The sequence below is a fragment of the Psammomys obesus genome, unplaced genomic scaffold (genome assembly GCF_907164565.1).
Source record: "Psammomys obesus unplaced genomic scaffold, mPsaObe1.curated_primary_1811, whole genome shotgun sequence".
Taxonomy (NCBI): Eukaryota; Metazoa; Chordata; class Mammalia; order Rodentia; family Muridae; genus Psammomys; species Psammomys obesus.
The window spans coordinates 5,883,100-5,902,336 of NW_026591086.1; the positions used below are offsets into that span (position 1 = coordinate 5,883,100).

General features: G+C 45.6%; 1 protein-coding gene across 1 annotated transcript in view; it reads right to left on the reverse strand.

The window, feature by feature from the left end:
• Positions 1-19,237, reverse strand: part of Dock5 (dedicator of cytokinesis 5) — a 178,461-nt gene that overhangs the window by 116,488 nt on the left and 42,736 nt on the right. Inside the window, exon 2 of the mRNA XM_055609624.1 lies at positions 12,667-12,750. Within this exon, the coding sequence (XP_055465599.1) occupies positions 12,667-12,750 (84 nt within the window). The remainder of the gene's footprint in view (positions 1-12,666; positions 12,751-19,237) is intronic.

The following is a 19,237-nucleotide window of genomic DNA, read 5'->3' on the forward strand; positions in this document are numbered from 1 at the left end:
GAACAGGGAGACTGGTGGGTGCATTGAAAATGGGAGGTGACGAGAAGACAGAGACTGTATTTAGAAGCAGCTTGAGTTGCTCTTGGCTTCACTAGCAAATGGGCATGAATGGAGAAAGAAAAGGTGTTTGGCTCTTGGGCTTATTATGCAAATGGTACACACTGCTGCTCTACAGTATAGGAAGATTTTAAAAAGTAAAGCCTTAGAGAATGGTAGGAGGAATGGGAGGCATACCCTGGCCCTTGGGCTTCCCTCCCTGAACAACTGTGTCCCACAGGCATGCTGTGGAACACTGGACATGTGCATGGTGGGAGGGGTGGGCAGAGGGGTCAGACTGGCATGGCAGCTCAAGGCCCAAGGAGAATCATACATAATGATAATTATCATTTAATAGTTGACCATATTAATGGTAAGGAGACACTTCTGTCAGAGGTCAGCCCAGAGAGAATCAAGATAAAAGGGAAAAGAAATGTGACCAGGACACAGCCTCTTACCACTGGAACCAGGCATAACAATCCCAACAACATGCATTAGAAATGAACAAATATAATGGATCTGAATTATTGGATGATGATATTGGATTATCAATATTAGTGAAAATCAAGCATTTACAGAGTTGGTGAGGTGGGCTAAGTTTTAATTGTCCTCTCAGCCACTGCTACAATGCCATGCAAGCTTGCTGCCATGCTCTCCACCACAATGGTCATGGATTTGCCCACTGAAACTGTAAGCAAGTCCCCAATTCAATGTTTTGTTTTTCAAATAAGTTGCCTTGGCCATGGTATCTCATTACAGCAATAGAATAGTAACTAAGACAAATATATTAATAACGGTTGTATTTCATGATTACATACACTTGTCAAAACTCATTGAATTATACACTAAATATAGTGACTTTTATGTAATTATATCTTTCATTTAAAAAGACACAATTGGACACCACCATACACCCCCTAGAATGACTACGGCCAAAGAGACTGACTGTGCCCACAAGGGTTGGGAGTAATTGGAGACTTGTGTTGGTTGGTCTTCATCAACCCAGCACAAATCTAGACAGATCTAGGAAGAAAGAATCTTATTTGAGGAAGTATCTCTGTATTGCCTGTAGGCAAGCCCATGCGACCTTTTCATGAGGGAGGGCGCAGCTCACTGTGGGTGGTGCTACCTCTGGGCGGTGCTCCTGAGTAGTATGAAAACACAGGATGAGCAAGCCATGAGGAACAGGCCACTAAACTGTACAGTGTTCATCTGCGGCCTATATATCAGTTCATGCCTCCAGGTCCCGGCCTTGACTTTCTTCTATAATGGACTGTGACATGGAAATAAAAGAGGAAATAAACTCTTTCCTCCCCCAGTTGCTTTAGGTCATGGAGCTTTACCACAACAATATAAACCCCAACTATGACATCTCTCTATTACCATGCTGGTAATTTCTTCTAAATTTACACATATCCTATGACTTAGCAATAGTCTCGTGCCTAGATATTTACTCAAGATGAATGGAAACATAATGTAAAGATGCTTTACAAGAATGCTTACTGATGTTTTAATTCTTTCGGGCTTAATGTGGAACTCGGAAGGCACAGTGCCATTTGAGTGAACGAATCATGGCAGGTTTATTCCACGAGTACTACTCAGCAATACAGAAAATTACCCATGTACAACTTTACGAATGACTCTGAAAGCCATTATGATGAGCGAAAGAACCCAAACAGTAAACATTTATAATCCCACTGACACAGGCCTGGCTAGCAGGTAAAACTAATAGTAATGGAAATAAAAACAGGGACCAATCACTGGGGTGGGAAGCATATGAAAGAAAGGTGCTCAGAACACTCCTGGCTAAGCTGTGCAGGCTTTGTCACTTGATAAAACTTATCCTACTGTTTATCTTAAATGCATTGTACAGCATCCAAAGTTTACCCTGAAGTCTTTAAATGTGAAAAGGGAAAGGAAGAAAAAAAAAAAAAGTGGAAATTACTATATAAATTAATCCCCTCTAACAGAAAGGTGTCACTCAGACATGGTTGGATCTTTCGTTTGGTGATGCCTCTGAAATGAGTTTGAGTCAGGTGTGAAAAATAACAGATATCTTTTTCTGTGCCTGTCCTTTGTCTTGAGTCTCATCAATGACATTATCCATCCTAGTTAATTCTAGCATGCTCCCAAACGGATTTTGAATGAGTTTGTACTATTCCCAAAAGTTCCAGCAATTAATTTACTCAATCAACAGTTACACATTCCAGGAAACCAAGATATGGAGTGTTTCTCTGCCCTAATTTTTACTTTATAATGCAAAGGAGGGGGGGAAAAAAGAAGAATTTATAGACACAACACAGGCATTGAAACAAAACTTCACACAGGGATTCAAGTCCAGAAGGAATGAAAGCATCTGTGGGGAAGGCTTACTTCAGCAGATTAGCTGCTCGGGAAAGTGTGGTTAGAAATCTCTGAGGAGACCCATCAGGGCTGAGGTTTACATGGCTCATGTGACCGTTCATTCATTATACATAAAAACACTTCTTGAAGTGGAGTGTATCAGACACCGTCTTTAAGACGGAAGGAAACAGATCCATAAACAAGTAACCGAATACAAAGGGGCCTTTAATGGAACTGCTTGGGGATGCTGGCTCACAAAAGAGCATCTTATGAATATGTTCCAGACTCAGGCAATTACTGGGGAATGCTGAAGACTTCCCAGGGAATGAAAGCACCGTTCGATGGGTGACTTACAGAATGTTCCATACAAGCGCCTTCTACTTTGCCATCGCAAGATAAATGTGCGTCCCTGCTCTCCCACATATAAAAGATCAATAAATTATGTTTATCCCCTCAGAAATTAAAAGCCAGGGAACAAGGAGGGAGTCGCTGTTTATAGCGTCCACATGACACACAGGGCAGAGAGGAGGCAGCATCCACAGAAGAGGAGCAGGTGCTAAATCCTGTTGTTTTTCCTTTAACTGTCTCAAGCCTGCTTGCTTAATCAGGCCAGAGTCAAAGGTTGCACCCCCCCGTGGACGAGGTAAACCTGTCAGCTTTCCAGGGTCAGAACCTGGTGAGATATCCCTCAAACAGAGGTCTGCAGAACCTCAGGGAATCCTGAGCCAGCTGGAGGCCAGATCTCACAGGATGAAGAAAGTCTCCATATGAAATCCCTCATTACAGAGGACAGTGGTCTGGCTCCATCCCCAGGGAGCATCCTCGCTGCCTCCCAGAGCCCTGAGCCTCAGCTGTTCACATCTAAAGACAGAGCGCTCTTGCAAATAAGCCGAAAGGTAACAAACAAACAAACAAAAAAAAGGAAACAAACCAACAACAAAAAAGCAAACAAACAAAACAGTAAAGGACCCAGAGATAGTGGAGGTCAATTTCTTTGCTCAGGATAAATCCATCAGCCCTTTGGCAAGTTAAGGTGATGATGGGAAGCTTGAGTCTGAAGAGCCCAGAGCACCTAACAGCCTCATGACTTAAAAATAAATAAGCAATCTTCACAGATAAACACAGGGCTTTCTTTCCCTCCGATCAAGCTGTCTCCATGGCCTTGCTGTGAGGACAGCAAACTGGACACTCAGAACTCAGTTAAGAGGAGGCCTTAGTCCTGGGCCCAGCCACCACGAGGGATATGCATTCCACCTGAGCAAGAAACAGTGTGGCTTTAATTTCATTTTGTTTTTAAGACGGACATCACGTAGCTTAGGCTGGCTTCAAACATGCCATGTAGCCTCAGGTGTCCTTGAACACCTGAGCTTCCTGCTTTACCTTCCAATTGGAATTACAGGCCTGCCTGCACCATCACACCCAGCTTCAACTTTCTTTCTTTCTTTTCTTTTTTTTTTTTACTTAGTTAATTAAGTTTGCTTTGACAGTTTCATGCCTATATATAATAGATTCTGATCACTTTTCATTCAACGTGGGTTTTTTTTTTTATCATTTTTAATTATATAGTGTTCTGTGTCTGTGTGGGAGTTGTAAGCATGTGCGTTCACTTCAGGTGCCTCCCAAGACTAGAGGCATTAGATCGCTGTAGCTGGAGTTAATGTTTGTGAGATACCTGATGTGGATGCTGGAAACCGAACTTGGGTCCGCTGGAAGCACAGTAAGTAGTTTAAGGCGCTGGGCCATCTCTTTAGCCACTTCAATATTTATTTTAAAGTTAAAAGGATCCTTGTTTGCAGACCCTGGCACCCATCAAGACTTGAGAAACATTTGATGAACAGGCCAATGAGAACACATTGTCTCCTTGGCCTAGTCAGACTACTGGAAGGAGTGTGAATAAAAATCTGTACCTACAAGCCACACAAGTGTAACATGACAGTGGGTAGAGCTAGCAGGACCGCCTGGGACAAGGCCTTGCTCCCTCATGAGAACAACATGTCTGGGCTCTGGAGGTCACTACCAATCTAATGTAATGAGGCCTTGAGTCTCTTAGAAGCCATTCTTGCATTGGATCACATTCGCATTAAGATCACATTAAGGCCATTCCACTATAAACTCTAACTCTGGCTACAAACACTAAGCTACAAACACTAAGCTTACCCAGGATAGGTGGTAACAGAAACCAGAGATCGCCACTTTCAACTAGAAAATAACGCCACAGACAAGCAGAGAGACCTGCTCCAAATGTTAGGGTACCTCCAGAAGAAGGGCCAAGTCACAGTGAACAGGCAAGAGGTGACGTATCCAAATGTGTTCAATACAAGGCAAGGGACACACCTTGCCCTGGGGGTCTTCACAGAACTTCTCCTCTAGATGGGGCAGCATGGTCACTCTGGTCTCCCATTCCCTTATCTTTAAGTGAATCCTGGCCCAGGGTAGTTTAAGGACACCCTATCTATAAAGCTTTTTTTTTTTCTAAACAAAAGGTACCTACAAAAGGTGAATGGCCCAGAAATCAAAAGCTCTGATGAGGTATAAGAAGCTTTCTCTGCTCTTCTGTGCCCCTTTCCCACCACTTGATCTAACCACCATCCCTGAAATCAGTCGGATAGGGAGCTGCTGGGAACATTCCTTTGGGGCAGTCCAGAAACCTCTGTTTTCAGGTTCACTTGTTTCTGTAGATTCACAGGCAGCTGCCCAAAATGGGTCAGTGCCAAGTCCTAGTGTACGATAGATAATGGAATGAAGGTACCACTCAGGAAAGAGTCGAAATTTCCACATCAGGAGATTGGACAGATGCCTATGTCCAAATAACATGTGTTAGGACGCATTTCAGGAGCACATTCAAGCATTATCTTGAAAGAAAAAAAATAGGAGATGGCATTCTCTGTTGTAGAAGGCTGATCTGAAGGCTGGGGACAGCTTTGTAAAGGCCTTGCCACACAAGCGTGAGGAGCTAACTTTGCTTCTGAGCACCCATTCGAAATGCTGGGTGTGACAGTGAACACTTATGCTTTCAACATTGGAGGGGGAAGATAGGAGAATACCTACCCAGCCAGCCAGCCTAACTGGCTAGTGTCAAATCCCAGTAGAAGACGCTGTCTCAACAAAGAAGCTGTGTAGCTCCTGAGGAAAGGCAGAGAGGTTGGCGTCTTCTTTTCACATGCATACGTGCAAGTACTCACACACACAAACACGCTACGGGGACACACACACACACAGATTCGTTCTGCCGAAGAGACATTTCAATGGCTGTGCCATTTAATTAAAGTCTCTCCTAAACAGACTCCCACCACCACATGTCTTTAGAAAAACACAGTTCAGGAAAGAATGTTCCCAGAGGTGTGACTGAGGACAAGCTGCCCTTAAGGGGTAAAGGTCAAGCAGATGTGGGAAGTGACCATACCCCCTCAACAAAACACCATAGGGCCTGATCTGCTTCCCAAGCCAAAGCCAAATGTCTGCATGCAAAGCTCGCCATCAGACTCGAGCCACTGGGCTCGCTGTCGCTTACGTCTGGAAAGGCAGTTGTTTCTATAACTAGGTCACAGAGACAGAATGGACTCAGAATTATAACAAACCTCCCAGGATCTTGATTAAGAGGGCAACAGAAGTGTTACAAACATATGGAGGGTCCGAAAGCACCTCTCATCCAGTAAATTAAGATACTGTTAACATATCTGTGCCTGTGTGTGTGTGTGTGTGTGTGTGTGTGTGTTTCCGTGTCACATGTATGTGGAAGTCAGAAAGTCGGTTTTGCTACAGGTTCTGGAAGGTAAACTCAGGCCACAAGGCTTTCATTGCAAGTGCTTTCTTTCATCAGTCTGGCCATCTTGTCAGCCTAAAACTTTGTCTTGGTGGCTTCTGGGATTGGACCTGGGAGCTTTTGCACACTAGGTGAGTGTTCTACCTCGGAGGCACATCCTCATCCTCAGCGCCTGATTCTGTTCAATTCATTTGCTTTTTGTTGTTGTTGTTCTTTTGGTCACTTGGCTTATGGCCACTGAACAAGGCTGATGAAATAAAGAGATGAGTATGAAGGAGAAAACAATGGCTTCCAGGCTACCTGTTTAATGGTCATGATCACACAGGACTGTAGCGTGTGATTAAGCATTCTGAATTAGACACTCTCAGAAAGGTGTCACATGATGCATGAGGGGTTTCAGTTACAACCCTTCAAAAGGATGACTGCTAAGCCTCTGCTAGAAGAAAAATCCTCAAAAGCACCCTCTTCTTTGTCAAGTCTCTGTTGGGAGGGTCCACTAACCACGAGGACGAAATTTACCACCAGGTAAGTGGCATGTATAACACCATTCTCTGCACCTACTTGCAAACACCTGCTATATGCAAGTGAGAGTCAAAGCATGCACCGCCCATGTCAGAATCCATTTGGATTTCTTTCCATAGTACAGGCCGAACAGCCCTTTAAAAATCCAAAATGCAAGGCTCCAAAATTCAAAACCTGTCGGACTCTGGAAGGAAGTCTAAGTAGAAAATTCCACTCCTGACTGTATGATGGGTTGCAGTCAAAAGGCAGGTACACTAAAACACTAAAAAAAAAAAAAAAAAAAACCTCTATAAAATTACCTTCCGGTTATGTGTAACGGGTGTACATAACGCATAAATAAATTCTGTGTTTTCACTTGGTTCCCACAATGTTTTATGATATGTATGTAATATGTAAACACTCCAAAAGAAATTAAACCTCTGCTTCTAAGCATCCTGGATAACAGATGCTCAACCTGCATCTAGGAATGGGCAGAGTTTTATGAGCCTTGTTGTATACAAAAGTAACATGTGGAGAGAGGGAAGCCCTGAGTGTCCACGCTTCTTACTCCTTTCAACATTCCAGGGCCGCCCATTTTCCCTGTTTCTTGTCGAAATATTTGTGTTATACTCTGAGTCTTTAAAGCTTACTCTGGAGGCTGGAGAGATGGCTCAGCGGTTAAGAGCACTGACTGCCCTTCCAGAGGACCAGGGTTCAATTCCCAGCACCCACACGGCAGCTCACAATTGCCTGTAAATCTGAGACCTGACGCCCTCACACAGACATCCAGGCAGGCAAAACACCAATGCACATAAAGAAAATAAATGAAACTTACTCTGAATACTAAGCTTCATTCTGCAACTGCCCCTGCAGAACTCAGAATACCTCTGAGACATCCTTTCACTTGGCTGCTTCTCCCAGGAGCTGCCTATGTGTGCTGACCTCAGAGTCCCTAATTTACACCAGCCACCCATGCCCCGAGGATGCTGAGTGGCTTATGGTATTGACATATTTGTCAATGGTTATGAACTCAGCACAGAAAGCCAGCACCAGCAGTACAGCAGGTCCTGGGCTTGAAGCCATCTGTAGTAGCATTAGATTAATCACAGGAGGGAACGCTCTCTGGTGATTGGATGCTGACACCTTGCGTGTATAATGTAATGTACACATAAGTCAATGTAGCACTCTGGTTGGTCACTTCCAAGGCAATGAGTGACCCAGATTTACATGGGGCATTCAGGACAAGAAGAGAGTTGAAGCACCTTGTTCAGGGACAGTTAACTAAGGCAAGAGTGAACCACCTAATCTACCACAGACCCCCGTCTTTTCTTCCCTCTATGGTCTCAGTGGCATCACCCTCTTGTCCTCACAATAAGTATCTGGATATTTTTTTAACTTACTTCCTTGTCTTGTCTGTCTTTCTAGGCAAACCTTAGCACCTGGCTGTCTTATCCCTCATTTGGCCAGAGTTAGAGCATGTCCTGTGCTTTCAGGGCACATGGTAGGTAGGTGTGGAGCAGACTGCAGCTGAAGTGTCCAGTGTCTCTGCTCACATGCTCATGGATCTCGGGAAGGAAAGACCATTCACAGGCTAGTATGGGTGTCTTGTTGCCAAACACCATCCAGGGTTAGAGAAGCAAAGTGGCAGTGCCAACCACAGGCGGACGGGTGCCAAAGAGGACTGGCAAGGGGAACTGACTTCAGCACCGAACCCTTCTCTTCTCTGACAGTCTCTAAAGGCAAGCAACTCTGGAGGAACTACAAACAAGAAGCAGTATAAAGCCTCCCTATCAATTCACTTCCTTCTTTCATCTTCCAGTAACAAATTAAGCTCGGGGTGTCACACAATACAAGGCACCAGTGAGAGCAACTCTCTAAAGACTGAGGTCTTCCTGTTTTATGTCAAAGATTACGCACCCTAGGAGTTTCTCGAACTTTTAAATAGAGTTACCATATGACAACAGAGCAGTTACGGCTCCTGCAGAAATCAAAACACACCCACACCAAGCTGGCCCAGGAAACGTTTACAGCAGCATTATGGTTGAAAGGTCTAAACAGCTCCATCTGATGATGCACAGAGGAACTGTGTGGTACGTCCATGCAATGGACGCTAACAGAAAGAAAGAGAAATGAAGTATTCATGCTTGCTAGAGTGTGCATGAACCCTGAAAGCACTATGCCAACCAGAAGAAGCCAGCCACAAAGCACCACCACACACAGCTTGGCTGCATTACTATAAAAGTTGAGCACAAACAAACTCACGGAAGCTGAAAGCAGGTACGTGTTTGCCTAGAGTCAGGGGAACAGCTGATAAGCGGTAAAGTTAGGGGTTATGAAAGTAGACAGTGATTGACAGTTAGTTGCTCAACTCACCATACAGTATGCTTAGTAAATAACCACAGAATCGTAGACTGTGTGGATAAACTTCTGTGGCATTTGAGTTATATCTTATTAAAGCTGCTGTTTCAGGTTAAAGCCAAAAAAAGATGTAATAGCCAGGTCCTTTTTTGGGCTGCAGAGGGCAGGAGATCTTGGGAGTGCCTCCCAGCTTGTCACTTTCCTATTTCACCTGCACTCACTCCAGACTTTCGCCGAGGGCCTGTTGCATGTCAGAAGCTACGGTGGGCACCTGGAGATTGAGCCAGCTGTACCTCTAAGCAGTTATTGCTCTTGGGGAATCACTCATTGAACCACAGGGCAGGAAGCAGCCAAGGAGAGTCCTCAGTGGTGTTCTGTTGTGGTTGTGGGCTGAAAACATTAAAAAGAAATGTCTAGGAGGACTCAGGTCCATGCCAGAACAGCACACATACCGGGTATGCTTGTCTCAAAGGTGGGGTGTGGCACAAAGTGCAGACATCACCAACAGGATGCTGCAAGACACAAAACCCCAGAGGCCAAGAAACTGTGCCAGCCTTGCCCTGGCATTCTCTCTGGCAGTACCGTGGGTGTTTCCATTCTGTTTATTTGTTTTAAAGGAAGACAGGGGCAGGAACACAAATCATTACTCAGCATTTCCTGCAGGTCTCGTGTTTGCAAAGCGCTCCTGCCCCCCAGTATTCAACTGCCTGATAAAGGAATTCAAGACTTACGCCAAGAACTCAAAGTACTAAGCAGATACAAGAGCCTCCCCCTGAGTGCTGGGCAAAGCAGGCACTACTTAAAAATGAATCCCATAAAAGAAACACTATTGGAAAAAAAAAAAAGACATAATCCGAAGTCATAACTTGTGTGAGACTGACATGCCACTCGGAGGTTATGAACTCGGTATGTGTTGCTTCTCCACTCACACCAGGACACAGGTCCACTCTGGAAGCACAGCGGTACATCCTTTTCAGAGAGTCCAGCATTCTACAACTGACACACAAACACTCCATGGTAACAATTACAAGAAAATGCTCCTCTTAGGGCTGGCTCCCGATCATGCCCAAGTGCAATTTGGATGAGGTTTTCTGTGTATCGGTCAGCGCGGCCTCCCTGCAGTCTGTGCATGAGCTGCAATACACTAGGAACCCCCCGGATTGGGATTTGGGGACTCAATTATATGGGATTAGAAACAGATGGGATTTGTGTCTCTGTGTTCATTACGTACAATAGGAATATCCCTAATGCAAAATTCCAAAACCCAAAATGTTCCAAGGCTTAAAATTTTATGAGCACCGACATGTTATCACAGGCAGATGATGACGAACTTATTTAAAATATCGTGTAAAATTTTCTTCAGGCTACGTGTGTAAGACATATATGGGGAAAAAGAGATGAACTCACAGCTAGGTGCTGCCTCCTAAATATTTCACTATGCATATCCCCAAATCTAAAACAGTCTGAAATCGTTAAAACTTCCAGTCCCCTGTACTCTGGGTAAGAGAAACTCAACGTGCATGATGACCCAGGCTCCGTCATCAGGGAGACCGGCAGACAAAGTATAGGAGTGAACGTTCTCAAAACCACTACTGCTGTGGACTCTGTGAGCCGACCATGCTTCAAAGAATGGCCACAAAACATATTACAGCCACATAAACACCTTAAAAACCAACCTATTTTAACAAGACAATCTCAAGAATGCCTTTTAGGGATGTCCTTAACTTTACGTCAGATCAATATCAATATTCTTTTCTGATGCACTCCATGTGGCAATTAGGAAGCACTCCCCTCCCCCCACCCACCCACATAGAGACAGAGGCAGAGAACATACTAATAAAGAGGACATTTTTCCACACCAAAGTCTGCATACAAAGACAAACCTAAAGAGCCCAGGCCAGCACTTGTGGTGGCTTCTTGCCTGGGGCTGTCTGAGTGGCTTAGAGTAGCATTTCTAAGGACCTTATGGGGCCCAGCAGGGCAAAAAATTAGAGAGCTGGACCTCATAATGAGTTGGCTGTAATTTCAGTAAAGCGCAAAGCACCAAGGATTAAAGACAGTGATAACAAGCTTAATAAGCCTGAGTTAAAAGAGATATTTAGCACAATTCTAAAATGGTATGGTAGGCACATATATTCTAAAAACAGGTTTAAGACTATATAAAGAAAAAAAAAAATTCCCATCTCTGTAGAGACAGAAGCTACAATCGTGGTGAAAAACTCAACACAGTAACTGAAAGAGCAGAAAAAAGCATATAGCAGATTGAAAAACTGGGTCAAAGTAATCTGAATCCAAATGTCACGTATGGAACGTCATACTCAATGATCCTTAAGCATACATTCCTTCAGGCCCACATGGAAGTCACAAAAGTTGAGCCGGTACTTTTTACCTGCACACTGGGAAGGTTGTATATATTTATCGGCCCCATCCCCACAAAGGACTGACCTAGTAAGGTCTGAGGGGACCGTGGTTTCCAGAAGCAAGAGTCCAAAAACATGCACCTCAGGTGTCGTGAGTTGACTTAGAACCGAAGCCTGGTGAGGCCTGAGGTTGGCATGGATGGCAGTAAAAGCAGGAGCATGAAGGCAAGGGTCCACATGGTTCTCTCTGTGGCTTGCTACCCCCTGGGAGCCAAATGGCTACAATGGAGTGGTATGGAAGGGAAAGGGCGGTGCAAGGATCCAGCTCTAAGGGAGGCAGCCCTCACAGCAGTGCCCCACGGAGGCAGGTGGATGGCCCAGCTTAATGGCCAAATCCTGCTTCCTCTCCCCTCTGCTTCCCATGCCTTCCCCTTCTGGTACCATTTGGTACTAACCAGGAGACCTACACAGGCTTCTAGGTGACACTGCTGCCATTCCACCATCCCAGAATTTACCAAAGCAGAGTGTCTGTCCCAACAAGCATTGCTCTAAGAGAGAGAGAAAAAAAAAATCTGCCTCAATCTCTTAACCCAACTTTCACAGGGTTACTATAAACTGGGCCCAAAAGTTTGTTCTCTGCTTTGCTCCTCAACCTCAGTGGCTTGGATACACTTTTGTTGCTTCAGGATTTGGGACTCGAGATGTGACTCGGAGGAGGTCTCGGAGGGTGGGATGAGGGAATGCAGGCATGCTCTGTGCTTTGCGCACAAACAGTCTGAAGAATTGCCCAGGTTAGCCAAACCCACTGCCCAAGCCTGAGCTGGCTGGAGGAAACAGACAAACACAAGCGGTGGCCTGCTGTGACCGCCCTGACCTAATTCTCTCAGAGTCTCAGTACCATTTAAAAGGCCTTGCCCTCATTCCCCCCTAACCTGGCAACGCTGGGCACCAAGTAGAAAGAGACCCATGCCAAAATGGCAATGCTTCCTTCCAACTACCACAAGCCCGGTGTCCCAAGTGTGTCTCCCCTAGCCAGCTCTGCAGCTAACTGTTCTGCATCTGGTGGCAGAAAACCTTGACTCTGGATGTCTGGGGACATCCACATTCCCATGAGCCGGCTGGGTTGAAAAGCATCCTGACTCAGCACAGGGCTATTTCACCTTGAGTACTTCCCAATAGGCTCTCACTATTGGGCCTGCAGCGGGAGAAGAAGAGCACAGGGACTGTAATGCTCAGTGCATTGTTAATAAGTAACTCCTACTGATTCTCCCTGGGCCCCACCGGGCAGGAGGACATTGCGCTCACCCTCATACATCTCCAGGATGTGGACGGTGTCACCGATCTGCAAGGAGAGCTCCACATCTTGAGAGGCGTTGTAGTTATAGATCGCTGTCAAAAAGGAGAAGAAACGGGATTAGAAACCACGCACTCTCAAAAGTTAGTGAGCGACGGATACATTAGCTCTAGTCTGCCTCCCTGTTGTTGTGATAAAACCCGGACCAAGTTTACAAGCCATCATCTCGGGAAGCCAGGGCAGGAGCGCAATGCCAAAACCTGGAAGCAGGAACTGAAGCAGAAACCATGGCGTGCTGGCTTGCTTCCCCTGGCTTGCTCAGCTACTTGACTTGTACAGCCCAGGCCTATCTGCCTAGGGATGGTATTACCCACAGTGGGCTACCCTCCACCAGCCAACACTGAAGAAAAGGCCCCGAAGACAAGCTCACAGACCAATCCAGTTCATCAGCTTAGGTCCCCTCTCTCCAGTTCTGTCAAGCTGACAACCAACAACTAGCCATTACGGTTTTCAGCAAGTCACCCTCTGTTGAATTATTTCATGTGATCGGCTCTACGTAAAGCAGAAAACAGAGCTGTATGCCCGCCAACATGCCGACTGGTTGCCTAACACATACCACATGCTGTGTCAGATAAAACGCACAGATGTGGCCTCTGTTCCCAGGAAACATGATAGTCTAGTGAGAGGAAGAAAGATATCAAATATATAATCCCAGAAATAACTGTTTAATTAAAGCAGGGCTAACACCACAGAAGAATCCAGGCTAGAGAATACAATGAGAATGTCTGCAGGTCAGTCCTCCTGTCCACGAGACAACAGCCAACGTGAAACTCATTTAAGCTTATGGTCCTTCGTGCCCAGGGGAGTGTTCTCTTGGCTTCCTTGGCATGGTGTTCACCACTCAAAAAGGCTACATGTGGGAGACATCTACCTCTAGTATCAAAGTGCTAGAGGTCACAATACAGAGATGGCACCTTGTCCCAGCCCTCGATGCACTGGGGACAGAGTAATCCTGGGTCTCCGATCCTTAGGACCAGCAGCATTAGGGCCCCAAGCCAGACTAAGTGACAACTGGACCGGGGAAGAACAGGCCAGAGCTTTGCATAGGTGTTTCACCGGAACACCACACGAGTGACTAAGAAGCACATGAAAACGCATTCAGCAATATTAGTCATGAGGAGAATGCATATCAAAACCGCCATCAGATGCCACTCCCACACCTACCAGATGGGCTGCGCTTAAGATGCTCGTCCACAAAACAGAGCTGCTAAACCTCACGCCCCTGGCTGGCAGCCCTGCAAAACAAGAGACCCCTCGAAAACTAGACTGGCGGCTTCAAAGTTAAAGAAATTCACCACAGGACTCGGCAAATCCACCCCTAGAAGAGCAACAGAAAGAAGAACAACTAAATGGCACCTACAGAACACCCTTATCTCAGTGGTCACAGCTGATGCAGGCGGCAGAAGAGCAGCCCCTGAGATTCCCAAGCCAACCTCCTGTAGCCACGGGCGCTGTCTCATCAGCCAAGAGAGGCAGCAGACCTGAGGATCTCGAGAGGCTCCTCGGTGACCTTAGGGTGAAAGGAGAATGAATGGAAGCAGAGATTTGCTGCGACCTAGCCAACCGCAACAGCCAGTCGCTGCCGGGAGCCAGAGCTGCATGGGGTAGACTCTCTTGAGTCCCCAAGGGGCACGAAGGCCAGTCCACACCTCCATTTCAGAGCTCTGGGCTCCAGAACTTGAGATAACACATTCCTGTTGTTCCAAGCCGTTGACTCTGCCATCATTTGTTACAGCCCCAACAGGAAACCGGCATGGCTGTGTTATTCACTGCAGTCGACGATGAAACGACTCAGCTGCAGCTGGGCACACAACTGGTGCAGCCGGGCTTTGATATCAGTACAAGGTGGACTGCACAGCCACGCGCTGTGAGGACAGGAAAACCCAGTGATACACCCTGTCCTACCCTATACTCCAGACGACTGACGGTACCTAAAATACTGTAGGTCCTGGTAGGAACTGGCACCCATTTAAAGAGCCATGTGTGGAGATATGAAAGCAGGAGGCTCCCTGGGGCTCACTAGTCAGCCAGTCTAGCTAATTCGCGAGCTCCAGGTTCAGTGAAAGAACCTGTCTCAAAACTTAAAGTGGAGAGCAGTGAAAGAAGACCCCCCACCCTCCATACACATATATTCCCTAGGCATACATACATGTGCTATACACACACATGCACACACACCCAAAAAGAAGAAAAAAATTAAACAGACTCAACAGACACAGTATCTTTCCCAAGTAGTAGATCTGAAGTGAATCACATCTTGTTAAGCAACAGGGTCCCTTTTCTACCATCTAACATACTGACTGCCTGTTTCGTATCACGAATTGTCTTAGACAGTAACAAACACAGAGATGCGGCTCCTGAGCCCTAGGTTAAAACAGAGTGCTGACCATAAATCAACGCAAGGGAATACTACTCAACAATGGAAAGGAATAATACACAGACACGTGCCACGACCCAGATGACCACAAAGTACGCTAAGCAAAAGAAGACATAAGCAAATACATTTTTTACTTCATTTATTTCTGAAATGTGCAGATTATGATAATCTGTCAGACAGCAGAGCAAAAGATTTTCTGCTCTAGTTGGATATGAGAATGGCCACTGAGCAACCTAGCCATTTAGGAACTTTTCAGGGAGGTGAAAACGCCCCAAATTGAACTGTGGTGACAATTAAACACTCCCATCATTATTTACTAAATCACTAAATTGGGGGCTGAGAAGTAATGGCTTCTAACTGCTGTTGTCAAGGACCTGGGTTCAGTTCCCAGCGCCCACGCCATGCATCATAACTCCAGTCCCAGAAGACCTACCCCCCTCTTCCAGCCTCTACAGACACCTGCTCATGTGTGGTACATATAAATTCACACAGGCACACATATACATAAATAAAACCAAATGAATATTTCCAAAAGAATCAACCACTGGACATTGAAAATACATGGATGTTACAGTCTGTACATTATGCTTCAGAGAAGCGTCACTTTTAACAGATTTATTTCTTGTCTTTATTAGCAGGTAAATCTGTATCCACCCCAGAAAAAAAGTACCAACTTGGAGATCCAGCTGTAAGCACTACAAGGACCCCACTCTTGGATCCGTCTCCAGGGTCTGAGCATCACAAGGGGATGGCTCCTTAACCCATTGTCATACCTTACAGTCGCCATGAAAAACATCCTACCCAGTCAGGGAAGAAAGGTCTCCCTGTTAGTGCCTGCAGTGGGCACATCTTGTTCTCTCCCTGGGCTGGCAGCCTGGCTCGGGCGTCACAATAAACTCGTCAGTGAGGGAAGAGAATGAGAACAGCCCCCTACCTCAGCCACCCCTCAGAAATGGCCTCTCCTTCATGCAGGAGGACACAGTTACAAATAGCATCCTTCTGCAGTGTTGGTCTAGAAGCCTGAAGAAGTACCCTGACAGTTATTTTCTATTGTGCTTTCAGAGTAGGCTGTGGTTTCTGAATAAGGACCCGCTGGGGAAGTGGGTTAGGAGAAATGACACAGAAGGCAGGAGGAGGGAGTTTCAGACTCCCTAGCCTGTTCCTGTGTCCTTGGTCTGGCCTGCGGCTGCTGCTCTCTCACTACAGTTCAGTTCCAGCCGACTGCTACACCTTGCTCCAATGGTTTAGCCATGCAGGATGTGGAAACTGTTTTCTACAGAAAACATGGCCCTGCGATTCTTGACACCACTCAGACCCCATTTGCTGCTATCCCCTAAGCGCCTCTTCCCAACCGCCCCTCCCCCACGGAAACAGGAAGTAGTGAGGCCACTTTGTCACAAGCTGTGTAATGACCACCTCTACTCTTCCTGGTTCTTAGTCATGGGAAAGTAAGCAGAGGTTCTCAAAGGCAGACTCACATTGTTAGCTCCATGTATAAGCATCTGCCTAGGACTACAAGAAATACAAACACGCATGTACGAATGTATGCATGCATGCACCCACAGACACACACGAAGGTATGAGCTTAACCACACACACAGGCACAAAGACAGACAAATATGTGCACACACACACATCAACACCAGCAATCGCCAAATGCTCCAACTTTAATTACCCACTTTTTCCTCTACCGTCTGTCAAATTCACCCTCTTCTTTACTCAAGACTCTTCTATGCTCAGGGACTGGAGAGATGGCTCTGCAGTTAAGGGCACCAGCTGCTCTTCCAGAGGACCTGGGTTCAATCCCCAGCACCCACAAAGGGGCTCACAACCATCTGTAGTTCCAGTCCAGGAGATCCAAGGCATCCTCAGGCACTGTGAACATGCTGTACACAGACAAAAAGCTGTGCACTTTTTTTTTTCCCCAAAAAGACTCTCATATTCTCCTTGAAATTCAATGCTCAACTCCTGTCTTAACCACAGCCTCCCTCTTCTTTAGAGCAATCCAAATCTCACATCCACAATTCAACTCCACCAAGAGCTCCTGCCCATCCCTCTCCACCCAGCATGAAGTCTTCTCAGTCCCACAACAATTTCCCTCTTCCCAAAGTTTGAGTTAGCGACCACAATCCTGTGCAATTGTCTGCCCTCCTGAATGCGGCTTCACACTGCCTTTTGTCTGCTCAGGAGAAGAATCCAAGGTACAAATAGCAACTCCTTATTTGTTTACATATTTTGCTTTATTTTGAGTATCACACATGCCACGTTAACCTCCTAACTCTAAATTCCTTGACTTCTGGTTCCCCAGCCTCCATCTTCTCAGGGCTGGGATTACAGGCTTGTAGCCACCATACTCAAGCATATACGATGCCAGGGGCTGAACCTAGGGCCTTTGTGAATACTAGGCCAGCATTCTACTGACTGAGCCACATTTTCCACTCCTTATTTTACTTTTTAAACATATGATTTGCCCCTTTTTCTTTAAATACTCCATTAGTCTGTTTTCCCACCCTAACTCCTCTGTGCCTAGTCTCCTTCTTCCCTTCAAATATTGTCTTTCCTGCTTTCACATCACATATGCATGCGTGTGTATATATATACACACACACACATTTATGAGTCTAGGCTGTAACATTTATCATTCTTAGCCTGGGCCTGACTATTTGACATGATGCCCTACACATCCATCCATCTCCCTGCAAATACATTTTATTCTTATTTTTCATGGCTGAATAAAACTCCATTCTCCAATAAAATAATAAAACATATATTCTCCAAAAAAAATAGTTTAAATGCTATTTGTAATCCTTCTATAAAATGCACAGAACAGTTCAGCCATTCACTACTTCTTCCCCAATGCAACCACGCTTCTGTTTCCCTCTAAAATGGCACCTGTGGTTTCCCATCACCCAGGAACAGGATACCAGAAATCACCTCTCCAGACGCTTTATCATACAAGGGGGAAACATGTATATTTCTTTCCAGGTGAGGCTGTCAAAGAGATGCCTACTGGGGACAGATCCCTTCAGCAATGTTCTTCAGAAAAGGGCTACGACGTCTGTGTGTTCTATGTCATGTCTCCAAAGTCACCCTCATCTGTTCCATCCAGCTCATCTCTCTAGAGTCTCGTCCTCCACGTTCCTCACCCGAGGACGCCTCACATTTGCCCTGTGGGCGCTACTTACACAGCTCTACTAAGCCACAAGGCATCCAAGGGGAGAACTAAGACTAAGAAGGGCTACGTTCAGCTTGGCAGCAGTGAGGCTCTTGGTGAGACTACCCCATTCACCTCTGACCAGGATGGCCAGTGACAGTACAGCTATGACCTGGAATAGCCTAGAAATAGAGAAGAACCAAGATTTCTCTTACTAAATGGGAACACCAGCCCCAAAGCCAAGCTTTACTATACAGACTTACAGCTGACGATCACCTTACGCTAGCCTGAGCACAGCATAAAAAGCAGTACACTTAGGGGAGAAAATAGTGTTTTTACTCCAGTACATGAATAACTGTTATAATGAGAATCAGGGAACTAGTGAGATGGCTCAGTGATTAAAAGCACTGCTCTTCCAGAGGACCTGGGCTCGATTCCCAGTACCTACATAGCAGCTCACAGCTATCTTGTAATTCCAATTCCAAAAGATTCAACACCCTCACACAGACATACATGCAGACACAACACCAATCAATGCACACCAAATAAAAATATTTTTAATATTTATTTTTATTGTTTTATATGTCTGTGTCTGTGTACCTTGGTGCTCGAGGAGGTGGTAAGCCTCCATGTGGGTGCTGGGAATCAAACCCTGGTCTTTCACAACAACAAGAAGTGCCTTTAACTACTGAGCCAACTCTCCAGCCTGTATTTTTTTTTTTTTTAAGAAAAAAAAGACAAAAAATCAGGCAAAATGCTGAGGGGGTAGCTCCGGTGGCTCAGAGCATTTATGTATGAGGCCCTGCACCACATTTATGTACGCACCAAGTTTATGTATGAGGCCATCACCACATCAACCAGACATGATGGCACGTGCCTGTAATCCCAGCCCTGGGAAAGTGCAGGCAGGAGAATCAGTTCACCCTTATCTACACAGAAAGTTCAAGGCCCCCTTCTCAAAACAAAACAAGAAACACCCAAAAAGCAAAAA